The following is an 11863-nucleotide window of genomic DNA, read 5'->3' on the forward strand; positions in this document are numbered from 1 at the left end:
ACATTATATGTAAATAATTGTTTTTGAGAGGAAGTTACCGAGTAACCGAGAACATACAATTGAAGAAATATGACATTTACCTTTTAACTCGAAGTTAATGGGCCAATTCTGAAGATTTTAAAGTCTATCACGATTGGGCCTATTTTACTAAAGTTATGGACCAATCAACAATACATGATACATCCCAAATTGGGCCTCTGCATAGACTTGCACTGCCACGTCTTCCATTTGGTTCCTTGGTTGCTCTCATTACTCCATGTCTGAATGTTTCAGGATATGGATACTGAGATAGAACAACCGGGTTTGCTCTTAAAGAGGAGTGGTAGATGAACATTCCTAAACGAGAGTAGTCACCGGATTACTTTAGCTTGCAAATAAAATTTATGTGCAAGTTTAGTGACATTTGAACCAGAGAATAATGTGTTCAATCAACCTGAAACATATTCAGTATTAGAGATCTAGAGAGTCTACAAAGCTTGGATTTTTCTCAAAAACAGTATTGTGGCCTTGATAGGTATCTCTTCCAGTGAAAAGGGATTTCTATATGTGATAATAAGACCACAAGTTAACCAGTTGTAGTTGAATATGGTCTAAATTATACATTACATGCTCAAGACAACCATATGCTAAAAAATGCTGATGAACTCGGAACAATGCATATAACTAGATTCAACATTTGAATCTGAATGAGAAAGAGATTCACTAACTGCCCAAAGAAACAATTGTAACAGAAAGCAATTCTTTTCACAATCCTAAAACCATAACAAAATGCTGCCGTGTTATATATAGAAACTTCATATAACCTCAGACAAGCAAATGTAGAAGATTCTACTATATGTACTACTACCTCAATGTATATGGACTCTATAGCCAAGGCCACAAGACCAACATGGATCAACATTAATCTCCAGCAAGCTTCTTCACCTTTCCTCATTGCCTTATCTCCGAGTAAAAAAAAAAAAACTAAACTGAGTTGATCACAGAATAACGCAAACACAGCTCTGATCTCCATCATATCTGACATCATCTTCTTCACTGCAAAGAAAAAGAGTAATCAAACAAATGCAACTGATTTAAAAGATCCAATCTTTAAATCAAGACTAACCTAGACTCGAACTCACGGATCTCAGCAAGTTCTTTCCCCATCAAGTCCACCCACTGTACCTTCTTCTTCTCCACCCTTGGTGAATCCAAAACCTCCTTCTTCAGACTGCTTTTCAAGATCCCACCTTCTTGTTTCTCCTCTACACCACAAGCTTCTTCCTTTTCCTCTATAGCATGATCTCCATCAACACATTCTGCGGCATGTGCATCAACATAATGATCATCATTGTCATCAACAACCGTAGTAGTAATGGAAGGAGAAGACACTTGAGGAGGCGTGTTCTCTACTTTAAGCGAGCCTGATGCGGCGTAGATGTGAGGAGAAGGCTTGCAGAAGCAGAAGAAAGAAGGGCACTGGATCTTACACAGCAAAACCCTCATCAAAACATATGTTTGGTCTTTGAAACACACCCAATCACCAACCAATTAGACAAGAAGACCTCTTTTGTCTTTTTTGATAAAGTTTCAAACTTTACGTGCCCAGATTTGAAAAAAACCTTTAAAAGTCTTTAATTTCTGAAAACAAAAACAGAGCAAAAGGGTTTCCAAAGAAGAGTTGATAACCACTATATATATAAATATCCTCTCTGAGAGAATCCAAAGAACATAAATTAAGAGTTGATCAGATGAGGAAAGAGACAAAAGAATAGTGTAATTGGAAAAGAATAGATTCCAGTTGATAACAATCAGCCATGGGAAAAGCAGAGGACTTTGAAAATTTCAAACCCTTTTGTTCTTCTCACTCACTCACATCAGAAGAAGAATATAAAGTTTGTCCTCGAATTTGCTTTTTTTCAAGTGCATCTAAAGGTGAAGTCTTTTTTAACTTATAGACTATCCTCTTCCCTTGCTAAATCTCTGTCTTGGATAGTATATCAAAAAAATTATGTCTAATAAATATTCTAGAATACAAATAATAACTAACTTTTTGGTGGTTAAAAACGAATGTAAACTGTATATATATTTTGTTTATATAGTTAAATTTTTCTATCATTTGTTGTACTTTAGATTCCTGTAAAGGTAGGCATTTATCCATGTATTTTCAATTTTTATAATCTTGATGATAAATAATTTCACGGCAGTTTCTGATTAAATATTCAACAACCTTAGTCCGATATTTCCATTATTTTATTCAAAATATATAAGAATTAAAATTTTAATAAACCATATTTTGAATGCGATTGTGATGTATATGTCGACACAACTTTTCGAACTCCATCAAGGGAAAAAGTCAGTGGGAAACTATCAACATATACTTTTATCAAGAAGAATACATTATACATATAACTATTAATTTGTTGGTTAAAATGAAAATTATTATATAATTCTCATTTTTTATTTTTGATAATAACTATATTTGTTATAATTTCTCAATAGTTTTCTGAATTCAAAATATTATTCTGATGCAAATGTGGAGAGGAAATTAGTACAAATCCGTAGATTAAAAATTTTGCTTGCAGAACATTAGATTATGCAATAAAATATATGTATCTTGCAACTCTAATATATATATTAATATTGGATGACTCATGCCAAACTAAATGATTAATGTTCAATGGAATAAGTCATTCCATGTGAAGGAAGTACTTATCAAAAAAGTTTATATATAATTTCTATAATTGACAAATCCAGATATGATCTAAATTATGTATCTACACGATGTCATGTAGGTCTACCAAATTTATGCAAATCACTCATATGTATATTCAAATACCTAGGTGTGTAGATGCATATAATGCGTGTGCCAATATAGAGAATAATGATGCGACATAGGATGCTTCTGAGTTCTGACATTAGATCTCGAGATCAATCAAACTCAAAAGCCATTCAACTTGTCCCACACATGAGTGAGATTTGCTTATTATTGCTTATAATTGGTCGGATACATTCCATAAGTAACTTCATCAACCTCTAAGATAGAACCTAAAAGCATTATTATCCCAAAACAGCAAATCTTTGTATAACCCATGTTTAGACTTTATAAATATTGGCGTTAGCTTGTCCTTTTCCAACAAAAATATAAGGTATATCATAGTAATTTAATTAAACAAGTAAACAACATTCGAATCAATTAATGTATAATAATGATTAAAGTTCCTTTTGTTTTTAGCTTTGTCCCTAACTTAAACAGCAGGAGATCATGTTTTTCCACACAGAATCATTTGGAAAATCAGCTAAATTCTAAGAGAAGAGAGGGTGAAGCTTCTTCTTCTTACAAGAAAATATAACGAGTGGTTTATCCACTACCCTCAGCACGTGTCTAATACACACATCTACATGCTTGATAAGCATCATCTATTCATCTTCTATGGAGAAGATGCATATGACATTTACTGGTGTCAAGTTTATGATAAGAAGCTAGAGGCAACATAATGGTTCTACACTTGTGACAAAAGTTGCATCACCATCCACTGTATGACAAACTGGACGAGCGAAACACAAATAACATTATGAAACTGTTTTATTTATTTTGTATGTATTATTGTCTGTCTGTTTTGATTTCAAGCACTCATCAAGAATAAAATCATTTACACATGCTTCTTCCAACTTCCTCGGCTTGAGAAATAACCAAAATAATACACAAGAATCCAAAAGCTACAACAATGTATTACCATTTACCACATTGGGCATAAGTGTTACAGCTGAACTTACAGAACAGGAAACGCAATGACGTCTCTTAATGTTATACTCGCTGAGTTTGTCAATACCAAGCCCCTACGAGAAACAAAAAAGAAAAAACAGTAAGACTGAACTAATATACGTACCTGAGCATACAAGTTTGGTCATGTTTTTGAACTTGCGCAAATTCACCAACGTCAATACTAATAATCTAATCGTATAGAAGAAATAACGAATAAAGATATAAGTACCATTCCAGAAGCCGGAGGCATTCCTTATTCCAAGGCAGTGAGAAAGTCTTCATCACGGGTCACCTCATATGAATCATTATCATCATCATTATCTTTCTTTCAGAAGTTTCAGGTGCAGCCGCTACTCGCTTTGCGTTATGCTGCCTTACCTGCTCTTCCAACCGTGCCTTCTACGGTTCTACCAAAATTTAGATCAATAGTTAATATTTTATGATCCAGTGTACACAAAGCTAACTAGCAGATCATTAACAATAGCCCTGTTCGTTTCTTAGACGCCGCGGCAAAGATGAGCGTCTAAAAAATAACAAACGATGGAGAGAAATAACGACATGACAATTGCCGCCGTAACTGACGCTAAAGCTCTTTCATCCATTTTAATGGTCGCCGTAAAAAACAGCGACTTCATTACTGCCAGCGGCGGCAATTGTTCCGTGTATAATTGAGTCGCAACATCTTCAAACAAGCTGAAACTAATGAAATGCTGACGTGGCCTTTGATATTTTTGATCGCACGTTATTGACGCCGCGTCTAATAAACGAACAGGGCTAATGTAGAATGTTAGTCAAAAAGACACAAACATGTGGAAGAGTGCCATACCTGGTCCACGGGATCAGTCAGTTCACAGAATGCGTTTTGCCATTTAACGGCCACAGATGAAGAGCCCAAATCTTTCAGTCAAACCTGCATTGCTGTTACAAAAGAAACGCCATCTACACTTAGAAAAGTTTTCATAACATTAGGTGAACGGTCTAGAAAATGGTGACAAAATATCGAGTCATTGCCAAGAAACCGAGGTAATCCACGATGTGGCGCGGCTTTGCATTGAAGAAATCAGAAGAAATTATATTTACTAAGAGTAAACATCATAGCAACTGCATCATGTCTTGGGGATGTCAAAATGGGTGATGACCCATGGGTTGACCCAACCCAATTTGCCCATTAACTCAAATGAATTGTTTATTTTTGATTCAATGGGTTAATGGATTAAAAGGTTAATGGGTTAATGGGTTAACAAGTTAATGAGTTAACAAGTTAATGAGTTTATTGGTTGGGTCAAATCTGACCTATTTTGTTTTCAATTAAAAAAAACCATGAGTAAACTCAATTCTAAGGTTTGATAAAATTGGAAAATCATGAGTTTCTCTAAAGTCCAATCATTTATTCGGTGGTAAAATGCGTTTCCTGCCAAAACCGTAAAATACGTTTTTCCGCTAAAACGTGTTTTTCCGCCAAAACTACAAAACAAGTTTTTCCGCCAAAATTGCAAAAACTCGTTTTCTTGCAAAAACGCAATTTTCCGCCAAAACTGAAAAACAATTTTCTCGCAAAAAACGCATTTTCCCGCCAAAACCGCAAAAAAACATGTTTTCCCGCCAACCGTAAAAACACATTTTCCCGCCAAAACCGCAAAAACGCATTTTTCCCGCCAAAACCGCAAAAACCCATTTTCCCGCCAAAACCGCAAAAACCCATTTTCCCGCCAAAACCGCAAACACGCATTTTTCCGCCAAAACCGCAAAAACGCATTTTCCCGCCAAAACCGCAAAAACGCATTTTCCCGCCAAAACCGCAAAAACCTATTTTCCCGCCAAAACCGCAAAAACGCATTTTTCCGTCAAAACCGCAAAAAACGCATTTTCCCGCCAAAACCACAAAAACATTTCCCGCAAAAATGCTATTTTCCGCGTAAACCACAAAAAACATTTTATCATTTTGATCAACTTGATCTTAACTTAAAAATAAGGGCAAATCTCCAAAATAGCACATTTCTAAGGTGGGGGTATTGGATTTAGAAATTTGATAGAATTAGAAGGAATTATAGTTTCCATTAAATTCCACTGTTATTCAATTATTGATTTCATAAATTCTTTTAAATTCTTGTGTTATTGGATTAAGCATTTGTAATCATTTTTTTAGTTACTTTAAATTCTGTTGTTATTCAATATTTGATAGATTTTGTAGTAATGTTATTTGATAAGAATTTAATGGAAAATTTCCATCAAAATACAAAGAACCAATTCTTTGCTTTTGTGGGGAGATTTGTTATGCTCGTGTGAAAACACAATAATAACATCTCTCTGTACTTTCATTTGTCAAAAAGTACGTTAAAATCTCAACAAACCATTTTTAAAAAACGTTTTTTTTATTTATCATACTCAACCATATAGCAACGAATCCCTATAAAATAGTTCTTATCTTTTTCTTAAAAAAACAAAACCTAGATCACTTCTCTTATATATACATCACTGCGTATCCAGTCATTCTCAAAGCAAAAAAAATCATCAAGAAAAAGTATAGTTTTCCTAAAAGTTAAACTACTAGTTTTTGTTTCTGTTATCATTACTTCATGGCGTTTTTTCCAGTAGTCTCCAATAGTTTTTGTCTATCATGAGTTTTTATTTCTGTATTTTATATGTTTATAATCACTTACGTGTGTATATATCATATAATCTGATTTTATATGAATGTGAAAGATGACTAATAAAAGTATATTATTTCTGTATTAGGATGGAAACTGGAGAACCGTCACTACCAAAAAAAGCTAGAGCTGGATATCTGCAATGGACATCTCAAGAGAGTCAATTGTTGATGCGCCTTCTAGTTGATGGTATCAGGCGGGGATGGCGTGATTCAAATGGCTCCATGACCAAAACAACAGTCGAGGCGAAGATATTACCGGTTCTAAACAAACAGCTTCGATGCAATAAGAGTTACAAGCATTACACAAATCGAATGAAATCTTTGAGAAAAGAATATAATGGTTATGCTGAGCTTTTGCGATGTAGCTCTGGTTTTGGCTGGGACCCTATCACAAAACGATTCACAGCTCCAGATGAAGTATGGAAAGAATATTTTAAGGTAATTTTTGTAACTCCTCTTCAAAGTTTTATTAACTTTTTAAATTTTTCTTTTTAAAAAAGTTTCACTTTGATATTTCATATTTTCACCAGGGACATCCAAACTCTGAAAATATGCGGGACAACACTTTTGAAGATTTTGAAGACTTACAAATCATTTTTGAAAGTGCTACAGCAAGGGGAAACAACTCATTTGGACTCGGTGATGATGCAAATGCTGAAGCTTTTGAAGTTGAGAATGATTTTCAAGAAAAAGAAGATGAGATTCATACAGAGAATGTCATTGAAACCAATGAAACCACACGTAGAGCTTCTAAAGAAAAGTTGCCTTCTAGGAAGAGAGCGAAACCCAATGGTGATGGAGATGCATCAGGGTCAATTAATCCTGGTGATCGTTCTGAAAAGGTGCTAACTGAAATGATTGGAGTGAGCACTAATATCATGAACCTTATGCAACAAAGAGAAGAAAGACATCAAAAAGAACCTGAAGAAAAAGAAGCTGAAAAGAGAAAGAATAATGTATGGGATGCAATCAAAGAGATTCCTGACTTGGAACAGGATATATGCTATGATGCAGTAACTAAAATTCATACGTTGAATATGAAAGACGTATTTCTTAGGATGAAGGTTGAAGAACGCTTGGGTTGGATCCGACGTAATGTTTAGGATATTATTTTAGGCTTTAGCTATGCATTTAATTTGATTTGAATAATCGTGCTACTAGCAGTAGTCTTTCTAGTTTTTATTTGAAATAATGTCTTTTGTTTTCTTCCAATAATAAAAAGTCTAGCTTTTTTATGTGTCATACTTGATCAATTTGATATCCTTCATGTGGTTTTAAGTATTTTGTGTTAAAAAAACTATTTAAATATAAGTGATTGCAGAAAAGTTCACATGGAGAGGGAAAGAGAAACATACGCAGCATGAAATCATATTTGCAAGTAAACAACATTTGTCGTAGTATGACATTGTGTTCTCTTGATAAATTCCTGGTGTTATTTCTTTAATATAAAATCCTTTGATTTGTTATCATACTATCCCCTAAAAATAGTGTTGGTTGTAGATGTAGTCAACAATATCATACTAGCCCTTGAAAATAGTTTTTATTGTAGTCAACTAATAGCATATAATCCCTACAAAATAGTACCTACTTCAATTTTAAAATTTAGAACTTAACGTTACATATTTCCTATATAACCCATATATCAAAGTCAAAAATCAAAAGTAAAAGAGAACCTCAAAAACCAAATTTCAGTTTTTTAAAGATTCATTTTATAATCCTTGGTTATTTTTTCATGGATCAAAATTTCCACGAAGAAGAAGACATCTTGATGGATATCGATCAAACAAATAATGATGATTTTGATGCAAGCCTATTTCTTATGGTGGTGATGGTTGCTATCGGAGCTCAGTTTCAAAACTCAAGAAAGCGTATCATGGGTCAACATTTCATTGAACGTCCACTTCGTCGACCAGTCACAAACCTTGGAGAACAATACATACAAAAGGTATTAAAAGAAGATTCTAAACATTTTCGGGTGTTGTACCGTATGTTTCCAGATGTATTTCTGAAGTTATCCAGTATTCTGAGAGAGAAAGCTGGTTTACAAGACACGAGATTCATATCTGTCGAAGAGATGCTTGCAATTTTCATGCTTACTGTTGGGCAAAATTCACGATATTGCTCAGTAAAGGATACATTTAAAAGGTCCAAGTTTGCAATAAGCACTAGCTTTAATCGTGTTTTGAAAGCTTTACTTGTCATAGCTCCAAGCCAAATGGTGAAACCAAATGGTTTAGTTCCTATGAAAATTAGAGAAAGTACACGATTCTATCCATATTTTAAGGTACATTATTTCATTTTTTATTAAATTTTTCTGCTATTTCATCTTTGTTATTTTTTTTTTTAAAAATGTGATTTAACCTTTCTTTTTAATTTATTTCAGAATTGTGTAGGGGCGCTAGATGGTACACATATACCTGCAAGGGTAGTTGGACGAGAGGTGGCAAGTTATCGTAACCGAAAAGGAACAATATCACAAAATGTGTTAGCTGTATGTAACTTTGATTTGGAGTTCATATATGTTCTTAGTGGATGGGAAGGTTCAGCACACGATTCAAAAGTATTAAATGACGCTTTAACTAGAAGAACAAACAATTTCCAAGTACCAGAAGGTAAAAATTTACAATTTATTTATAAATTATATGTCTAACCATTATTAATATTTATCTTTTATACATTTTAGGTAAATTCTATCTAGTTGATTGTGGCTTTGCAAATCGAGTCAATTTTTTGGCTCCATTTCGTGGTGTTCGATACCATCTACAAGAATGGACTGGCCAAGGACGTGATCCTAGCACTGCATCCGAATTATTCAATCTTCGTCATGCTAGTTTGAGAAATGTGATCGAAAGGATATTTGGAATGTTTAAATCGAGGTTTGCGATTTTTAAATCTGCACCTCCTTTTTCTTACAAAAAACAAGCTGGATTAGTATTAGCATGTGCAGCGTTGCATAACTTCCTTCGTAAAGAATGCCGATCAGATGTTGCTGAATTTCCTGCTGAAGAAGACACTCAACAATCTGCAACGACTACGAATCAAGTTGTTCAAGAGCCTTTAGGAACACAAGAGCAAGATAGAGAAAATGCAAATACTTGGAGAAAGACTATAGCAGAAGATATGTGGAGAGATGCTACGAGTTAAGATGATCCATAGATTTTATTTATTAGTTTTATGATTTTATAATAAAATTGCTACACTCAATAAAATATTGTAGTACTTATTATTATTTTTCTTTCAGTTTTAATATTAATAAATATTTTATTCGTGAAATTTTTAAAATATACATTTCAACAGTTTTAGTATTCTATCAAATTTATGTATACTCCTTTAAAATCCATCATAAAAAGAATTGGATGAATGCATTAAAATCTCATCAATTCTTTTAAAATACTGCAGAAGCTTTTACTTATGAATTCATTCAAATTCAATTACATTCCTGGATCCAATACCACCCCCTAAGTTTATATCACAAAAATAGCACTCAAAAACTAAAATAACCAAAATAGCATTTTATCTTTTGAAAAATTTAAATTTTTTTATTTTTCAAAATTTGAAATCTTATCCCCAAAACCTCACTTCTCAACTCTAAACCCTAAAACCTAAACTCTAAACCCTAAACCTTAAATTATAAACCCTAAACCCCACCCCTTGAGTGCTATTTTTGTGACTTTTGGCCTTGAGTGCTAGTTTGAGAACAAAAACTTGATTTAGTGCTATTTTGGTCTTTTTCTCTAAAAATAATTTATTATAAAGATATTGGATCGATGGGTCAACCATTAACCCATCTAACCTATTTAATTTAATGGGTCATGGGTCAATCCAACCCATTTATTAAATGGGTTGGATTGACCCATGACCCATTAACAGTAAATTCATTTGGGTTTTGGGTTGGGTTGACCTATTTGATCCATTTTGACACTCCTAATCATGTCTAAGAGGCTTGCTGAATCAGTTTTTGTTTTTATATAAGCTGAATCTGCTGAGTTAGGTTGTGATCAGTTAGTTTACAACTCCCTTTTTTTTTTTTTTTTGATCAAAGTTTACAACTCCCTCTCTTTTCAAAACCCTTGTAGAGTTGGAACCAGGATTCAAGTGGTTTATGAATATGTTTGCTTGTTGTTGATTCTCTTGGTTAATATAAATATATGGGTCGGCCTTTACTAGGCTGCAATAGTGGACTGCTTGGATGTAGCTAGCAAAATTTTATCATATATTTTCGTACTTACATTACTGTGGGATTGGCCTCACAGAAGTCTTTTCTTTTTGATAGATTTCGACTTCGTTCATTAGTAACTGAATTGGATTCAAACTTCACCAACGTTCAATTTCCAAAGTAAAAGGCAGTCGAAAAAAGCAATCCAATTCAAACTCCACCAACGTTCAATCTCCAAAGTAAAAGTGAACCAAAACATTTTAGTCATCTAGCAGTACTGGTCACCAAAAATTTTATATGTGAAACTTTACAAATAAAAAAGAATTTAAATCACGTAATTTTCTTGTGGAATTATATATTAGAAAAGCATTTGGAGGTCTAGTCTTGTTCTAACCAAAAAAGTATAGAGGATTATTTTTTTTAATAGGATTTCCACAATCTTAAAAGAATCTAATGATTCCAAATTTCTAACCGTTTTTTCTATATTTTAGACTCTATATGTGAATTAAGTTTCCATTGTTTGCTCCCCAAGACTAATCTAAATATAAGTTGACTAATTATTAATATGACGTATGTAAATAAAATTATAAATATAAAAGATATTTCGCCATAAAAAAAAGCTAGAAAATCAACATTCATGAAATTGTGAAAGCATATAGTTCGCATGAGTATTTATATATTATAAATTTGTTCATAAAAAAGGGAAAAGAACAACTCATGTTGGTTTGGAACTGATGAAGAAACAACAGTTAGTTTCATTGGTTGGGGCCACATTCTAGTGAAACCTCATGCTTGTAATGATTCATGTTTGGTGTTCAAGCTTTACGGCTAGTTTTCTTTATTATATAACGAAAAAATAGTATAACACTACTGTTTTATAATGATTTTAAACGAAATAAATGGCCGACATTAGAAGACATATTAAACAAGTGTGAAAACAAAGATCTTAGGAAAAAGGGTGGTTGGTCATTTTCATAGTTTGATATGATATGAAAGTTTATGAACGTTGGGTTAAAGGATTATCATTAGTTCAATGAAAATCTAAAGGCTAAAACGGCTATTGATCATTTAGTCACGCTATCATTTTTACAGTTAAGTTCTATGACATTACAAAATTGACAAAGAATAAAAAAGACTACAACTAATTAAGTTAAAGTCCCAATCCCTGAGTTCTTGAAATTCATCTCAACCTACGTTTTGAGTGTTCGCACGTTATCTTTAGATTACCGAATCATGAGTCGACAATAAGGATACGCAAATCTTGATTGAACTTAATTTTTTCAGAACAAGCCAATTGTTAAACGTGGTGATC

At 33.3% G+C, this 11863-nt stretch overlaps 3 protein-coding genes across 3 annotated transcripts; 2 read left to right on the top strand and 1 right to left on the bottom strand.

Annotated features, from left to right (window-relative positions):
* Positions 1 to 576: 576 nt before the first annotated feature.
* LOC103849772 lies at positions 577 to 5222 on the bottom strand. Its single transcript, XM_009126506.3, has 2 exons — positions 1106 to 5222; positions 577 to 1035 (listed from the first exon to the last, which is right to left on the bottom strand). Exons 1-2 carry the CDS (start codon positions 1483 to 1485, stop codon positions 978 to 980), a joined length of 438 nt encoding a protein of 145 aa, XP_009124754.1. The 5' UTR covers positions 1486 to 5222; the 3' UTR covers positions 577 to 977.
* Positions 5223 to 5502: 280 nt separating this feature from the next.
* On the top strand, positions 5503 to 9621 carry LOC103849787 (uncharacterized protein At2g29880). Its single transcript, XM_009126518.3, has 2 exons — positions 5503 to 6833; positions 6926 to 9621. Exons 1-2 carry the CDS (start codon positions 6483 to 6485, stop codon positions 7496 to 7498), a joined length of 924 nt encoding a protein of 307 aa, XP_009124766.1. The 5' UTR covers positions 5503 to 6482; the 3' UTR covers positions 7499 to 9621.
* Positions 8078 to 11684, top strand: LOC103849771 (protein ANTAGONIST OF LIKE HETEROCHROMATIN PROTEIN 1-like). Its single transcript, XM_009126505.3, has 3 exons — positions 8078 to 8679; positions 8779 to 9007; positions 9079 to 11684. Exons 1-3 carry the CDS (start codon positions 8128 to 8130, stop codon positions 9537 to 9539), a joined length of 1242 nt encoding a protein of 413 aa, XP_009124753.3. The 5' UTR covers positions 8078 to 8127; the 3' UTR covers positions 9540 to 11684.
* Positions 11685 to 11863: the final 179 nt, after the last annotated feature.

This window comes from Brassica rapa, chromosome A01, assembly GCF_000309985.2.
Source record: "Brassica rapa cultivar Chiifu-401-42 chromosome A01, CAAS_Brap_v3.01, whole genome shotgun sequence".
NCBI lineage: Eukaryota > Viridiplantae > Streptophyta > Magnoliopsida > Brassicales > Brassicaceae > Brassica > Brassica rapa.

Excerpts from the sequence above, each read along its gene's own strand:
- LOC103849772 (XM_009126506.3), bottom strand. The coding sequence starts at position 1,485 with ATGAGGGTTTTGCTGTGTAAGATCCAGTGCCCTTCTTTCTTCTGCTTC. Across the intron at positions 1,036-1,105 it reads ATCCGTGAGTTCGAGTCTAG|TGAAGAAGATGATGTCAGAT; the intron begins GTTAGTCTTGAT and ends TTTTCTTTGCAG.
- LOC103849787 (XM_009126518.3), top strand. The coding sequence starts at position 6,483 with ATGGAAACTGGAGAACCGTCACTACCAAAAAAAGCTAGAGCTGGATAT. Across the intron at positions 6,834-6,925 it reads TATGGAAAGAATATTTTAAG|GGACATCCAAACTCTGAAAA; the intron begins GTAATTTTTGTA and ends TATTTTCACCAG.
- LOC103849771 (XM_009126505.3), top strand. The coding sequence starts at position 8,128 with ATGGATCAAAATTTCCACGAAGAAGAAGACATCTTGATGGATATCGAT. Across the intron at positions 8,680-8,778 it reads GATTCTATCCATATTTTAAG|AATTGTGTAGGGGCGCTAGA; the intron begins GTACATTATTTC and ends AATTTATTTCAG. Across the intron at positions 9,008-9,078 it reads CAATTTCCAAGTACCAGAAG|GTAAATTCTATCTAGTTGAT; the intron begins GTAAAAATTTAC and ends TATACATTTTAG.